The sequence below is a fragment of the Macaca thibetana genome, chromosome 9 (genome assembly GCF_024542745.1).
Source record: "Macaca thibetana thibetana isolate TM-01 chromosome 9, ASM2454274v1, whole genome shotgun sequence".
Taxonomy (NCBI): Eukaryota; Metazoa; Chordata; class Mammalia; order Primates; family Cercopithecidae; genus Macaca; species Macaca thibetana.
Window position 1 is genome coordinate 92,526,875 of NC_065586.1, and position 17,989 is coordinate 92,544,863.

Consider the following 17,989-nt stretch of genomic DNA (forward strand, 5'->3'; position numbering starts at 1 on the left):
CTCTGGTTCTACTAGACTTCCATAACTTCTCAGAACCCTATAGGCATTTATTCACAAAAAGCCAAAGGGAAAGAAAGTGAGAGTCGAGAGACCTCCATTTGAAATAATGTTTCCCAAATTGTGGCCTTGTCATCTCTTTGCTCACTCTCTCCTTGGTTCTATAATTCCTTTTCCTAAAAATTATGCAATTAAGGTATTATGAGTTCTTATTTATAATGGCACCAAAGAAATAAAAAATAAAATTTGAAATTCATTCATTCATTCAACAAACATTTACTGACTGTAATGGGTAATTCCCCACCTGGATGCCTTCTTCGTCTCCTATTGCTCTCCTGAAAGCATTGGCTCAAATGTTCTCCCTTTAAAACCTTTGCTGAGTCTCCCAGGAAGAGGTGGGTCCTTCTCTCATTCTTCCACTGCCTCTTGAACATATCTCCACCACACTACTTACCACACTATACTGTAACTGTCCAATTCCAAATACATATGTGTACATATATATAAAAAACCTCACTAGATTATAAACCATGGCAGGCAGAAGCTATTCATTCAGGTATTTCCAGTGCCTAGCACAATACCTGGCACAAAAAAGATTCTAAACTAATAACTATGAAATTAACAAAGTAAAAAACTGAGAAAAAAATTTTTAAATTTGAGAGCTGAAAAAAAACTTAAAAATCATTTAATGTAGTCTTCTTTCATTACTTTACAGGAAGCCAAGACTCACTGAGGTTAAAAGTGATCTGCCCAAGGTGACACAGTCAATGAGAGGCAGATCTAGTATTCAGATTTAGGTTCCCATGATTATACTCCCCAAAAGAGAGACACACACAAGCCTTCCTATACCTAAATGCAAAGCATCTTTGGTGAGGAAGCTCTCACCAGACCTCCTCTCCTTCACTAGCCCTAGTGACTTAGAGGAACTTTTGTGACTTCTGACTATGATTTCCCTTTAACCTTACCCTTCCTAGTAAGGATACTGATGGGTCCTAACAGTCTAATACTGATTTACGGAAAAAAAAAAATTACTTTAAAAAATAAACTACAAAACTTCTAACCAAAGTCTCTCATAAGCACCAATCTAAGGAAAGAAAAGAATGTGGCCAATTCAAACTATAGGGGCTATTTTATTCATCCTCCATTTCTATAAATGTCTACATGCTTCCGGTCTAGAAAGGACAGAGCAAAATTATCACCTATTTGTATAAGCACCTGAATATGCTATATTTATAATCTGGTAAAATATCTAGGGACAGAGACTTAATATATATACATACATACAGTACTAAAATATCTGGAAAGATAATAAATATTTCAGGTTCTGCAGGTGATAGCATCTCTGACATAACTACTGATCTGCCAGCTCTGATGCTGTACTATAAAAGCAGCCACAGGTAATTCATAAACAAATCGGCACGGCTGAATTCCAACAAAACTTTATTGACAAAAATAGGCAGCAGACTAGATTTGGCCTGCAGGATTAGTAAAACTGCAGCTTTAGTTCACACCCACCTCTACACCGTAGGAAAGCATTTGACTTAACTGTAAATGGCACAATATTCAGAAAGTGGAATAAGGGTACAATTTATTATTACTCCTAACAATGTAGGTTAAAGGAAACAGTAAAATGAACTCCTTAGGCTCAAACTTAAGATTGTCATTCTCATAAATACATGCCAATTCTGAAGTTACATGTACACAACAGCCTTAAGAACTTATATATTGTGTGAAACAATCGCATAAGATTTAGCATTCTCTTTACCATTTTTTCTCCGGTATAGGACGAGGCACAGCATTGACACGACAAGGAAAGTTGGGCTGACCTGACAGATTTCGGCCAAGTATTGTACCAACAAGATTTAGAGGAAGAATAACAAAAAAACAGATGCAACAAACGGCCACCTGTAAATTAAATAAAAATGTGTGATTACTCAGAGAACAGTAACATTAATAAAAACAAAAGAGACACAATTTAAACACAATTTGATCACAAAAGAAAATGTTTAAGTTCAATATGGGCTAAAATTGTGCAAGAAGTACACTAATGAAAACAGAAAAAGGTATGCTTTAAAATATTAGAACTAAACTAAATACAAGTTGAACTAGTTCTTATCCAATTTAGTTTGCCACTTTTTCCTATTCTCCCACACTATCTCTGCCATAGTCCTTTTTTCTCCTCTTTCACTCTCAGCTGTCATGGTTTTTTAAACATATTTATCCATTGTCTTTCATTATTATAACCAACTTACTTATCTGGCTACGCTTTTTGAGCTCGTAATATGCACTTAGAGCTTTATATGTGTTATTTCTTTATTTTACAGATGAAGGAAAGGGGACTCAGAGAAGGATAAGTAACTTCCCATAATCTCATAGCTAGTGGAGAGCCAGACCAAAATTTCAACTCAAATCTGCCAGCCTCGAAGCCCATGCTCTTTTCTATTCTACACTGCCTTGGAATCCTAATAGAAGTAGATCACTATCTACGTGTTATTAGGTTTCTGCCTATTAGTAGTGCAAAGTCTAAAATTATAGAGAAGACCATACAAAGATTCTAGAACCAAAGTGGCCAATTAGAAACATTTATTTTTGTGACATTTTTCTTTATAAAATCAGCTCTTTTCTGGTGAACCATCTAATTAAGATCACTTCACTCTGACCTTCTGTAAAATGGAGTAGAACTGAATCACCTCTAAGATCTCTTTAAATTACATATTTTAGGTTATAATAAAAAGTAAAAGTGAGAGAAAAATTGAATGAAACATGTGAAGACACTGAGAGAAATGAAGAGGGTAGGAAATCCATAGTGATTGCACAAGAAGGAAAGATCTCTTTGAACCAATATTAGTAAAAATTCTTCATTAGATCCTTTTGTGTGTGCATATGTGTTTTTAAACAAGCCAAAGAGTATTGTCATCTCCTTTTCAGATACAACATAAATGTGTCAGAGTTATAGAGCTCCATAATACCATTTTAAACATCAGACTCAGGAACCCAATTTATCTGTGTTTCAGTTTAGGCCTAAGCCTATGAATAATATGAATTTATGCTCATATTATATTATGTGAAATGTGAAAAATAAGCAGGTGTTTTTAAGATAGTTTAAGTCTTATGAATTATACATATGTCATAAATATGGGGAGTGATAAATTCCATCTCAATTTTTGCTTTTACTTTCTTAATAACTACAAGACTCACAAACCTTAACACACTGTAATCAAGACCTATGTATTTTTTCCTTAGTTTGCCAGAACTCTAATTTGAAATATGAATAAAAGACAAAATTCTTTCTAGGAAGAAAACATTCCTAGACCATGTAGAATTATATGATCTAGAAGAATGGTTTTCAAGCTGTTCCAAAGAATTCTCAGGTCCTACTGAAGAGCTTCCGGGATTCCACAAGCATTTGATTTGAATATACTTTTGAAAATAGTTTCTTTTTAAAATACTTTTAATTGTAATAAGATACATACAGATCAAAGGAGTTTTATACCAAATAGCAGTACACTGGAGAGATCACAGCCAGGTTAACTCATTTTCACGCAAACCTCAGAATAAAGTTTCTCCTGCTTATCTCTGTGTATATACTGAACTGAATGGATTTTGTCACTGATTGGGAAGGCTTGTAATACTATATTGGTCTTTTATTCTATCTCCTTCGCCCCATCCCAATTAAGGCCTGCACATATTTGTTCACTAAAAATTGTATAAGCAAAAGTACTATTACAGCACAATGTGTGTGACACAATTGAGTGGCAGCTAAAGTGAGGGCACATCTTGCCTTCAGTGCACATAATAGTCAATAAAGGAACCCATAGTCTCAAAAAGACATTAGCAATTGCTTAGTATTTGTCAATATTTTCTCTTTCCTTGTCCAACTCTTTAATATATGATTTAAAATGTGAGCAGTTTGTTAGAAATAGTGATTAAGCTGTGAAACCAGTTCCCCACTCCTTTATGATCAAGTTCTGGATGAAGTTACTTGAAAAATACTCCAAGATTACAAGGCAAGCTGTTTTTAAAAAAAATAAAATCACATGGAATGAACTCACTTGTGAAGAAAGAATTTTTCTCAATACTGATAACTAAATAAATTGGGTGCTGAAGATAAGTAATAGCTTACTTTATTCATGCCCCTTGATATTAGATTTGTATCCATCACAACTTTACTGCTCTTGTTAAACTTAGAGTGTTAAAAATACTTAATTTGCAAAATATACCTATAATAATAAAATCATGCTTGTATCTGTTTTCCATCTGGGCTTCCACATTATTTAGGAACACAATTTAGCAGCTAAGAGGGTCTAATATATTGGTGAAAACCCTGGAACTCAAATTAATATGGGGCTCTCCTCTATTCCCCTAGTCACTGTTCAGAGGAGAGTGAAAGCAGGCAGTGGGGAGAAGAAAGATTTACTCCATGCTGAGGGCCTCCCTTATCTACAACAAGAACAAGTTAGAAATAAGTACTGCCTCTTGGTACTTAATACCCCAAAGATCTACATACTGATCACATCTTCTCAATCTTAGACATAAACCAAGAATGTGGCTATTACTTATTCTATCTTTGCTTCCAGACTGGCCTACAGGTCAATATCTCTCATAAACTTAGATGTAAAAAACAAATTTTAGCAAATGTAATCTAACAATATATAAAACAAAGAATATATCATGACAAAGTGAAGTTCATCAAACGAATGCAAGACTGATTAAAGATTAGAAAATTAATGCTATTCACCATATTATCAGAATTAAAAAAGAAAAATCACAGATCATCTCAAAAGATGCAGAAAAATGCTGCTCTAAGATCCAACACTCATTCAAAATTAAAAAAAAAAAAAAAACTTGCAGCAAACTGCAAATAGAAGGGAACTTACAAGCTGATGAAGGGCATCTACCAAAAAAAAAAAAGCTATTATTTTAATTCACAGCATAAGACTAAATGTCTTCCTCCCAAGATTGGGAACAAAGAAAGGACGTCTGTTGTTCTATTCAACATTATACTGGAGGTTTTAACCAGTGCAATCAGACAACAAAAAGAAATAACAGACATACAGACCAAAAAAGAGAAGTGAAACTGTCTTTGTTTAAATAATTTGATAATCTATTTTTTAAAATAACACTATGCACCCACAAAAATTTAAAATAATAAAAAAAAATTTTTAATCTATGTAAAAAACTAAAGAAACTAGAATAAGTGAATTTAGCAGGGTTGTAGGATACAAAGCCAATATCTCAAAAACTGTTTTCCTACATATAGTCAACACTCAAAAATAGGGTATAAACTGTTCAAGTCCACTTATAAGTGGATTTTCTTCTGCCTCTGCCACCCCTGAGACAGCATCCTTGAGACACCCCTCCCTCTTCTTCCTCAGTCTACTCAATGTGAAGATGATGAAAATGAAGATCTTTATTATGATCCACGTCAACTTAAAGAATAGCAAATATATTTTTATCTTCCTTATGATTTTCTCTTTTTCTTTTTAAGAGACAGGGTCTCACTACGTTGTCCAGGCTGAAATGCAGAGAGGGCACAATCATAGAGCACTAGAGCCTCAACTCCTGGGCTTAAGTGATCCTTCTGCCTTAGCCTCCTGAATAGCTGGGATTACAGGCACAAACCACACACCCAGCTAACCTTATGATTTTCTTAATAATATTTTCTTTTCCCTAGCTTACTTTATTGTAAGAATGCAGTATATAATAGATATACAAAATACATGTTCATCAGTGAGGCTTCTAGTCAACAGTAGGTTTATTCGTAGTTAAGGTTTTGGGGAGGGTCAAAAGTTACATGCAGATTTTCAGCTGTACGGGCAGGGGGTAAGGGTCAGCACCCCAACCCTCATATTGCCCAAAAGTCAACTGTACGCTCATGTGCAACATAACAATTTTTTTTGGTCAATGATGGACCACATATCTGACATTGGTCCCAAAAGATTATAAGACTGTATTTTTACTGTACCTTTTCTACGTTTACAGACACAAACACTTACCACTGTGTTACAACTGCCTACAATATTCAGTACAATAATATGCTGTACAGGTCTGTAGCTTTGTAAGATTAGGCTATAACATACAGACTAGGTGTGTAGGAGGCTATACCATCTAGGTTTGTGTAAGTGCCCTCTGGAATGTTCACACAATGAAAAAATTGTGAACCAACTCACTTCCCAGAACATATCCCTGGCATTAAATGATGCATGATTGTACTAGCAATAAACAATCAGAATTTGAAATTTAAAAATGGCCGGGCGTGGTGGCTCATGCCTGTAATCCCAGCACTCTGGGAGGCCGAGGCAGGTGGATCACCTAAGGTCAGGAGTTCAAGGCTAGCCTGACCAACATGATGAAAGCCTGTCTCTACAAAAATACAAAAATTAGCCGGCTATGGTGATGCGCACCTGTAATCCTAGCTACTAGGGAGGCTGAGGTAGGAGAATCGCTTGAACCCGGGAGGTGGAGGTTGCAGTGAGCCAAGATTGTGCCAATGCACTTCAGCCTGGGCAACAGAGCAAGACTCCGTCTCAAAAAAAAAAAAAAAAAGACAGAAAGAAAAAAAAGAAATTTAAAAAATATCATTCACCAACAGAATAATATGAAATACTTGAGAATAAATTCAACAAAAGATGGACAAAACCTGAACACTAAAATCTATGAAACGTTGCTGAGAAAAATTAAATATATCTAAATAAGTTGAGAGATATCCTGTGCTCATTAATCAAAAGACTCAATAATGTTAAGATGTCAATTCTTCCCAAACTGTGCTACAGATTCAATGTAATCACAATCAAAACCCCGGAAGACTTTTTATAGAAACTGACAAGCTGATTCTAAACTTTATATGGAAATGCAAAGAATATTAGAAAAGCCAAAACAACTTTGAAAAAGAAGAATTGATTTCAGGACTTAAAAAGCTATAGTAATCAAGACAGTGTAGTATGAGCATTAAAAACAAGACAAATTGAAATAGAACAAATCGAAATGAAACAAGAGAAAATTCAGCAATAAAAATCCACACATATATGGTGAATTGGTTATCAACAAAGGTGCCAAGGCAACTCAACAGAGAAAGGATAATCTTTTCAATAAATGGTGCTGGAACAACTGACCAGTCATACATAAAACAAAACAAAACCCCTCTGACCCTTAACTCATACTATACACAAAATTAGCCAAAAATGGATCCTAGACCTAAACTTAAGAGCTAAAACTGTAAAATTTCTAGAAAACAACATATAAGGAAAGCTTGGTGATGTCTGGTTTGGCAAAAGACTTCTTAAATGGAATAGAAAAAGTGCAAAGCATAAAATTAAAAAACAACAACAATAAATTAGACTTTAAAATTAGTAACTTTGCCCTTCAAAAAATACTCTTTAGATTATGAAAAGACAACTCACAAAATAGGAGTACTTACAAAATACATATAAGACAAAGGACTTGTATTTACAATATGTTAAGGAACCCTTATCACTCAATAAAACAAACAATCTATTAAAATAGGCAAAAGATCTGAACATTCATTAAAGAAGATATACAGATGGCAAAAAAAAAAAGGCAAATAAAAAGATCTTCAACATGATTACTCATTAGGAAATGCTAATTAAAACTGAAAGACACTACTATACACTCACTAGAATAGCTAAACTTAAAAAGACTGACTCTATCAAGTGCTGGCAGTGATGTGGAACAAGTGGAATTTTCATAGAATGCTGATAGAAATGTAAAATGTCAAAACTATTTGGGAAAAGTTTAGCAGTTTCTTGACAACTTGAACTATCATATGACCCAGGCATTCTACTCCTAGGTATTTATCCAAGAGAAATGAAAATGTAATTCCACAGAAAGACCTGCACATAAATACTCACAGTAACTTGATTTGCAATAGCAAAAAAAACTAGTAAATTACTGGGTAAATGGATAAATTATGGTATATCCATGCAACTGAATACTATTGGGCAATACAAAGAACAAATTATTAATAAATGCCTGTAATCCCAGCACTTTGGGAGGCCAAGATGGGTGGATCACCTGAGGTCAGGAGTTCAAGACCTGTCTGGCCAACATGGTGAACTCTGTTTCTACCAAAAATACAAAAATTAGGCAGGCATGGTGGTGCTTGCCTGTAGTCCCAGCCACTAGGGAGGCTGAGGCAGGAGGACTGCTTGAACCCCAGGGGCAGAGGTTGCAGTGAGCCAAGAGCACATCACTGCACTCCAGCCTGGGCGACAGAGCAAGACCCAGGCTCAAAATAAATAAATAAATAAATAAAATGCAACGTCAATAAATCTCAAAATAACTTTTATGAGTGAAACAAAAAAGAATATATACTGTATGAGCTACCATTCAAAGGAAATTCAGCAATGCAAATTACACTATGATACGAGACAGTCGGCTGGTGGTTACCTAAGAATAGAGAGAAAAAAGAAGAAAAAAAAGGATGAATTACAAAGGTATATAACAAAACTTTTCAACGTGACAAACATCTTTATCTTGAGTGCGGTAATGGTTTCACAAGTGTGTGTCTGTGTGTGTGTGTATTAAAATCCATCAAATTGTACACTTTAAATTTATGCAACTTATCACGTGTTAATTATACCTCAGTACATCTGTAAAAACACACAAACAGAAAAGGGCAAAAAAACATACCCACTGCTCTCATAATTAAGCTAGGATTCCTTTTGACAGAAGGGAAGAAAAGAAAAATGGCCAAAAACAAAAACAAAAAACCCATCATCACCACCACCAGCACAACAAAGAAAACTAACTATGGGAGAGTTTCTGTTGATTTTCTGTTCTGTAAAATAGGAATAACCACACCACTAGCTCTGCCTATCTCTTTGGGTTCTTCTGAAAACCAGACAAGATAATGCGTGTGAAAATGCTTTGTAAACTACAAAGTGCTACACAAATGCATTATTATTGATCCTTATTATAATTCATCTTCTTAGGTTTGGCACATCATTTCAGTCTGATGAAATCTTTTTAGATGCTGCCTTCATTATTTCATATTACCAGTTCATTATTTTATATTACTAGTTTCTTCCCTAGTCTCACATTCCTTTTCAATTGAATCAGCAGACCACCATGTCTCTAAGTTATTAGTAATCTTTTGAATAGGTCAGAGACAAGAATATCTGTCACCTTCTACTAAAGGATAGGATGTACATACTATGGCTAATACCTCAATACTCTTATAAGGTAGAACCACTTTCTTCTTTTTCCTCCTGGAAAAGTAAATTTGCCTGTCCAGTTTTACAGCACCTTTGCTCTCATACAGTTGCTCAAACTTTACTTAATATAATCTCTCAGTATCTCTAAAAGAAAATTTTTATGAGCAACAAGACTTTCAGCTAAGGCGGCTGGGTACTCCTGTACAATCAACTGCTTTGCTTATCTCAGGCTTCACCTCCCTCTTACCGGGGATCTTTCCTCCTACTTTTTTTGTTTGAGGGTTACATTTTATTTGAAAAATAAAGAGGGCCGGGAGCAGTGGCTCAAGCCTGTAATCCCAGCACTTTGGGAGGCCAAGACGGGCGGATCAGGAGGTCAGGAGATCGAGACCATCCTGGCTAACATGGTGAAACCCCGTCTCTACTAAAAAATACAAAAAACTAGCCGGGCGAGGTGGCGGGCACCTGTAGTCCCAGCTACTCAGGAGGCTGAGGCAGGAGAATGGTCTAAACCCGGGAGGCGGAGCTTGCAGTGAGCTGAGATCCGGCCACTGCACCCCAGCCTGGGCGACAGAGCAAGACTCTGTCCCAAAAAAAAAAAAAAAAGAAAAAGAAAGAGGAAGAATGGGATGGAGACATTCTTTTTTCTTTTTTTATTGTTATATCACTGATCCCACATAATGAGCCTTTGATCTTGATATCTTTATAAAATCCTTTTGCTTGCTTTAGCATTTGTGAACAGCTCACCTTAGATGATGAAGTTTTTCTAACATTAGTTTTATAGATCTTTCTCTTTTTTCGAGACGGAGTCTCGCTCTTGTTGCCCAGGCTGGAGTGCAGTGGCGCGATCTTGGATCACTGCAACCTCTGCCTCCCAGGTTCAAGCGATTCTCCTGCCTCAGCCTCCCGAGTAGCTGGGATTACAAGTGCCCGCCACCACACCTGGCTAATCTTTGTATTTTTAGTAGAGACGGGGTTTCACCATGTTGGCCATGGCGATCTCAGGTGATCCACCCGCCTTGGCCTCCTGAAGTGCTGGGATTATAGGCATAAGCCACTGCGCCCGGCCAATTTTATAAATCTTTCTAGAAAAGAAAGGTGATTAGTTCCCATGCTAGCTTGCCTCTAAAAGTTTTAAAACTCTGTAATTTTGTTCTTTGTCCTTTGGAATCCAACAATAAGATCAAAATTTAGGATCTGAGATTTACAGCCCACGAAAGAAAGACTTCATGTCTAAAACCCTTTTCCAGAACATCTTGGCAAATCCTTTCTCATTCCCAAGGAACTCTTAACAGGACCAAAATCTCTGGGTATAGCACCTAAATCATTATTGGACAAATTCCCAAAAGAAAAAGTTTTTAGCTTTCCAAAATCAATCTAATTTTTCTTTTTTTTCTTGAGACAGAGTCTCACTCTGCCGCCCAGGCTGGAGTGCAGTGGCGTGATCTTGGCTCACTGCAACCTCCACCTCCTGGGTTCCAGTGATCAAGCGATTCTCCTGCCTCAGACTCCCGAGTAGCTGGGTTTACAGGCCTGTACTACCATGCCTGGCTAATTTTTGCATTTTCAGTAGAGATGGGGTTTCATCATGATGGCCAGGCTGATCTCAAACTCCTGACCTCAAGTGATCCGCCTGCCTCAGCCTCCCAATGTGCTGGAATTACAGGCGTGAGCCACCATGCCCGGCCAGTTGTGGAAACTTTCATAGAACAGAGAATTAGAGTGAAGATCACCCAGAAAAAGGGCTCAATAGCCAAGAGATCAAAGGAATGGGGGATAGAAAGAGGTAAGGCCTGGGGAAGAGCACTTAGGAGGATCTGAAGACTCTGACTCTCAAATTAGGGTATTCAGTTAGTAGGGACACCTGGCTTCTGAGACATCTGGTACCTATGGTCTGGGAGCCTTTTGGCTAACAGATCCATCCCCAGATCCCAGGAACTGGAATCAGGTAAATACTACAGATTGGGTTTAAAGCAGGACAGACTAATTAGCTTAAAAGAAAGCCCTGAGCATTAAAATTTTTAAATCCCCAAGTGATTCTAATGTGTGCCCAGGGTTGAGAATCACTGAGTTTATGAGAATATGTAACCATTTCCTTCAGAATGTCAACAAGTCAAAATAACTAAAACCACAAACTTAAGTAGTTCAAGTACTTAATGGAGAGCTGGGTGAAACATTCACCTCAAGTTCTTCAAGTTCAGGTTGAAAACAAGTTTTCACACTCTTAAGCAGAGAAAAGGAGACCCTAAAGCACACATCGGGTTAAAACATGAGGCCAGGGGAATGCCCTTCCCCCAGTATTCCTTCATTAGAATGCAAATTAAGAACATAATATTGTAGGAGCCTGCCAAGTACCAACAGTTAGTCTTTTTATTCACTAAAGATCAATTTTATAAACCTTCTCTGGCTCAGCACAGACTTTAAATATTATATTCTAATAATCTGTAATTATTAAATTATCTAAAGGCAAATTACACTGAATATTAACGTTTAAAACTCCATTTACAAAGTGGTAAAAATTTACAATTTTAGCGAGACAAAGTAACTTTGAAATACCATTTTCACCAATACCAAATTCAAAACTTTCTGATAAAAATTTTAACAGAATCAGAATTTTAATTTTTAAAGCACTATGAAAATAACCAATTCAGCAGATGATCTCTGAGAAGTAACCTGACTCACTCTATGTACTTTCTGATGGCCTGCAACTACCATAAAGCAAATTCTTTCCCGGTCTGATATAATTAATTACTCTTCCCTTTTCTGACCATTATCACTTACTTTGGCTTGAAAAGAAAATTTCCATTTTGAAGCAAGTTTCAAAATATTCCTAACTAAAAGGTATTAAAGATTTAATAAAAATGTATAATATTCAATGTGTCTTTGAAAAAAATTGGACTATAAAACAAAGTCACCTGAAATTTTTGTGAAACTCTTTGTTGCCTCCCATATAATAGAAAGAAAACCCAAACAAGATTAAAACAGAGATTGTGGGCTCTAGTGGCAGTTCTACCATTAACTGTCTGTATGACCGTGACTAAGTTATTGGGCCTCTGTTAAAAGCAGTAACCACCCTGCAACTTGCATTGGCATATACATGTATGAATATGTATGCACAAGTGTACATTAAGCCTTCACTCTAGTCTAGGCCTAAAATTCTGTTTCTAGTAAAAAGGTAACACCAAGATTTGGGAGACTGTGGGTTAACTCATTTTATGTGTTCTAGTTGTAATATATTTAAATAATTCAAAGCATTTCCAAGCCTGTGCTTACAGGTAAGATATGTGAACACATTTTAACATCTATAGCAACGTATATTATTGACATAAATGCTTAGTGAGGTTTGTTTGTTTTATATTTTTTTTTTTTTGAGATGTAGTCTGGCTCTGTCACCCAGGCTGGAGTGCAGTGGCGCCATCTCAGCTCACTGCAACCTCCACTGCAAACTGCACCTGGGTGCATGCCATTCTCCTGCTTCAGCCTCCTGAGTAGCTGGGACCACAGGCGCCCACCACCACGCCCAGTTAATTTTTTTTTGTATTTTTAGTAAGGATAGGGTTTCACTGTGTTAGCCAGGATGGTCTCGATCTCCTGACCTCATGATCTGCCCGCCTTGGCCTCCCAAAGTGCTGGGATTACAGGCGTGAGCCACCGCACCTGGCCAGTGCTCTCTTTTAAAGTCAGCCTTTCTCTTTACTGGCTTACAGAATCAAGAAAAAATAAAAAGCCAACTATAGGTTTAAACTTAACCAAAATTTTATGGAGGCTAACAATAGTATTTTCCTCATCTAACTTTCCAGGACTGGGTAGGAACTGACTGAAACTATCAAAACATCTAATAAGACGTATTTTGGAGGGACAGTAGGTCTCAGTTAGAATGTGTATACTTTTTCAGTTTAAAAGTAAGATTCAAGTAACTCACCATTGTTCCAAAAGGAATGGCTCTTGAAGCATGGTAATAAATGGCTATGAAATTGATGAAGAAGGCAGTGCCACACACCATAGCTGGGATAAGGAATGCCCCAATAAACATCTGCTTTATCCATCTCCTTCCTGAAAAGAAAGGAAACTATGAGAGTTTAATATAATTATTTAGTACCAAATTATTTGTTTGAAATTTTAATATAAAGATCATGAAATTTAACATCTTAATAATTGTTTCAAAACAATAGCTAACAAATACCACAGCTTTTCAAGTATGTATAGTGAAATCACAGCTTCTGAAGTGGGTGCACTGGAAAAGAGCAATGACCTGCAGTAAATATTCCGACGTTTTATCTTGACTCTGCCACTGAACTGCTGTGAACTTTCATAAGCCACTCTATCTCTCTAGGCTACAAGTTGGCCTAGAAAGGGGTTTTTATTATTGGTTTAAAATAAACTAACCAAAAAAAAAAAAAAGAGAAAGGGGCTTTTAAACTATTCCTTGGAATTCTGGAGCTTCTTGGCATGCCCATGAAGTCACTGGTGAAGAAAAATCCCAGATCCCCTTACCCATGCTTCAACCAGAACAATTACGTTTTCAACAGTTTTACACACTGGAGTTTCATGTAAGCTTTCATTTGAAAAGCGGGTTATACTGCTTTAAAAAGAAGAAAAAAGTCTAAAAACCAGTGAGTCAAAAAAAAAAGAACTTCACCAGAAACCCACTTATGATTTTTCAGCACCCTAAGACAGGGAAAAAAAAAAAATTAAACGTGAAATAAAAAATAAAAATCTCTGAGTTAGATAGTCTCTAAGTTTGTTCTTAGCTCTAAAATAAGTATGTACTTAAGAGCATTTCTATGTTTGAAAAGAAAAAGAACAATGTGTTTCATAAGCTCTCTCTCAGCAATCAGAACTACAGATTTATAAGTTTTACTGTTTCTCTGTACCTCTGTGTATTGCCAAAATTCTAGACATTGAGCTTCTATTATTCAAATAATCAAGGAAACAAATTTTTTGACTACGCAATTAAAAAAAAAAAAATCTTCAATTGTGCTCATACAGACCAAAAGAGCAACAGGGAGCTGTCTTTCTAATTAATACAGCAGAGTGTAAAACTGGTAGAAAATATCTTCAAACAGCTTAGAAACACTGAATCACTATCAAAATTCAACTCAATAATAGGCAACAGGGACCCAAATAGAAAGTACCATGGAAAAATAAGCAATACCCTAACTTTAGTTTTCTGCTATATAAATACCCTAACTTTAGTTTTCTGCTATATAAAGTTCTTTTAAAACATCTGTTACTAAAATCGTAACGTTCCTCCAGAAAAACTCCTTAATTCTGAGCTTTCTCTCCTGTTTCATTTCTTTTCTGGGTAAGTTTCAAGAACTTCTCCTTTCTAACTGATATCCAGCATTTGAACAACACAAAAAAGTGGTGATTAATTAAAGTATTATTCTATTTAATTCCAACACCTTTCTAGCATTTTTTCCTGTACTTTCCACTATCTTCTCAGATTCAGACATGTATCAATAAACCTGTGGCCAGGCGTGGTGGCTCATGCCTGTAAACACAGCACTTTGGGAGGCTGAGGTGAGCGAATCACCTGAGGTCAGGAGTTCGAGACCAGCCTGGCCAACGTGGTGAAACCCTGTCTCTACTAAAAACACAAAAATTAGCTGGGCATGGTGACACATGCCTGTAATCCTAACTACTAAGCAGGCTGAGGCAAGAGAATCGCCTGAACCCAGGAGGCGGAGGTTGCAGTGAGCTGAGATCGTGCCATTGCACTCCAGCCTGGGAGACAAGAGCGAAACTCCATCGCAAAAAATAAAAATAAAATAAAATAAACAAATAAACAAAACTCCTTATCCAACTCTCTATTTCTCCCTTTCCTTCTAACAGTCAAAAATAATCCCATACACATTCCACTGGGTACAATAAGTAGCCCAAGTATCTGCATTGCTGGGCTTTCTACTGCTCTCCAAACCCTTGAAGTCTCTGGCTAAGGTCCTGGATACCACTGGCTCCAAACTAGATCTATAGCACTATAGTGCACTGAGGACAGTGTGAAGACCTTGAGCTTCACTGTAGTTCAAATCCTGAGATAACTCTGAAAAATTCTTGATTCCCTGGGTTGACCTCTACATTAAAAGTTTTTGAGGCTTGATCAGACAAAATATCAAGACACTATCAGATCTCCTCAGGACACTACCAATTAGAACATAATCTTTAGATTATATTTTGTAAGACTTGATATTCCTAGACCTGAGCCTGAACTCTGTCAGCTTTCAAGAATAAGTGTAGTAAAGGAAAGTTGGGCTGGGTGTTCTTAACTTGTAATCAGACTAAAAACAAATTTATGTCCAACTTTAAATAAATTTCCTGTTTTAAATAAATCTGTTTCTGCTGTGGAGACTATTTTGAGAGTCATAAACTAAAATTTTAGCCTAACTAGTTTCCAGGTCAAATTCAAATTAAAAGTTGCCTCATGCGTCCTTATTTCCTTAGGATGTGGTCTTTTATGATAGGACTCATTTCCCATACCCACAAGTCGAATTTAGAGACTGAACATCTACCTAAAATAGTCAGGAACCCATAATGATACTCCCTCAGTCAATCCAAATAATTATCTATACTGAAGGTACAGGTCACATTAAGTCAAGAAGATTAATAAAAAAGCAATGGTAAACCAAGATATCCTGAGAGAATTTTAAATAATCCTACGCTCTGATTTCCTATAACCTGTAAGTGTGCCCAGTCTACGAAAAGAAGGCAGGATCCCCTATTACTGACACTGCTTAAGATGGGCTGTGGAAAACGAAATATAATTTTAAGGTATTTCAACACTACTTCATTCATAAACTAAAATATGCACATCTACCAATTTTTGTACTTTTCTGACCTCAGACTACTGCAGGGAATACAAGAGAATTTAAAGACCCCTGAATGCCATTGCAGAAAAAAACACCAAGGAGCAGTATCCTTGTACTATCGTGTTATTAGTTCCATCAATTTCAGGTAATAGTATTAAAGGAGCAATAGGATATTTAAGACAAAGTGCTCTTAGCAAAAGACTGTGACAAAGAATAGCAGAAATATTTGCAAAGGGTCCTTTGATAAACACTAACAGTCAACAGAAATACATAACTTTCCTTCCTATTCTCTTTCCATTGTCCAGAAACTTTACCCACAGGCCATTACACACGCCTTTATACTCATCTATAAAGCTCTTTTTCTGTGTAGATGCATCACATGGAGCACATCTAGAGCCAGGCACCTCAAAGCAAATAGTATCAATAACTTAAATGCACTCTCCTACACGTTCATCAGGGCAAATTACATGGTGCACAAGGGAGATTATCTACTAATTATTCACAATTTTAGGAAATAAAATGCGAGAATTCCACAAAAGCAAGATAGAACACACAATAGGTTTGGTAGAAATTATGTGAAATGAGATAACAAAGAATTTTACAACGGCTGTTCTGCCCATTTTAAATTTAAATACCTCACAGTAGACCAGGCACTTTGGGAGGCCGAATCACTTGAGGTCAGGAGTTTCATAGCAGCCTGACTACCATGGTGAAATCTCGTCTCTACTGAAAATACAAAAATTAGCTGGGCATGGTGGCACACACCTGTAATTCCAAGCTACTCAGGAGGCTGAGGCATGAGAATCGCTTGAACCCAGGAGATGGAGGTTGCGGTGAGCAGAGATTGCGCCACTGCACTCCAGCCTGGGAGATGGAGTAAGACTCTCTCAAAACAAACGAACCAACAAAATCTCATAGTAAAATATTAGCATCTATAATTAACAACATGAAGTGAGAATTCCTAAATTTACCTCCTTGTCTAGCATACAGACTTCCTCCAAAATAACCATTCACTGGAGACGTAGCAGCATAGACAAATATGGCTGTACTGAGCATTGATCCCCTCCTAAAAAGGCAAAAAAAAAAAAAAAAAAAAAAGATAAATTAAAACCAACAATCTAAAGAAAACATCATACAGTCTATTATATTAATATTAGTTTAATTTTAAAGATAACTTTAACAGAAACACAAAAATATCACAACCTGGACTACAAATAAAACTCAAAAGATTCTCTATAGTGAATGAATTTGTAGTTAAAACTGCATTTACATGATACCTGGCTGATGCTAATTTTTTTAACCGCAGTTAAATGTTTTGATACATTCTAAGCAAGTATTTCACATTTATTTAGCAAAAATACTAGAAGCTGACACTAAAACTGTTCTGTGACCCTGTAAACCAACCCCATAATATGGAACAAGATGTTCATCTGTTAAAAAAAATGACTAGAATCGTCTGTTTCATAACTTAATTCAACTGCTTATGATTCTTGCCTGCAAACAGAAATAAAATAGTAGTATCATCTATATTAAATACTATTATTTTAGATGGAATAACACTGAGACTTTCTCTGTTTCCCTCATACTGCTGAAAATGATTTTTAAGCCGGGCACAGTGGCTTACACCTGTAATCCCAGCACTTTGGAAGACCAAGGTAGGCAGATCACATGAGGTCAGGAGTTTGAAACCAGCCTGGCCAACATGGCACAACCCCGCCTCAACTAAAAATACAAATATTAGACATGTGTGGTGGCAGGTGCCTGTAATTCCAGCTACTCAAGAGGCTGAGGCAGGAGAACTGCTTGAACCTGGGAGGCAGAGGTGATAGCAAGCCAAGAGCGCATCGCTGCTCTCCCTTCTGGATGACAGAGCAAGACTCCACCTCAAAAAAAAAAAAAAAAAAAAAAAAGTAAAAATTTAAAAATTAAAATCAGACATATGATTTTTAAAAAGTCTATTTTAAAAAGTCTATTTCTTTGTTCACAAATATTCTATGGGCATTCCCTCCCCCT

General features: G+C 36.5%; 2 protein-coding genes across 2 annotated transcripts in view; one reads left to right on the forward strand and one right to left on the reverse strand.

Annotated features, from left to right (window-relative positions):
• The window catches only part of PGAM1 (phosphoglycerate mutase 1), a 1,080,404-nt gene that overhangs the window by 135,744 nt on the left and 926,671 nt on the right, over positions 1–17,989 (forward strand). The window lies entirely within an intron of this gene.
• The window catches only part of TM9SF3 (transmembrane 9 superfamily member 3), a 72,034-nt gene that overhangs the window by 14,344 nt on the left and 39,701 nt on the right, over positions 1–17,989 (reverse strand). Inside the window, exons 8-10 of the mRNA XM_050802891.1 lie at positions 16,948–17,042; positions 13,093–13,223; positions 1,763–1,902 (exon numbers count right to left, since the gene is read on the reverse strand). Coding sequence (XP_050658848.1) covers positions 1,763–1,902; positions 13,093–13,223; positions 16,948–17,042 — 366 coding nt within the window. The remainder of the gene's footprint in view (positions 1–1,762; positions 1,903–13,092; positions 13,224–16,947; positions 17,043–17,989) is intronic.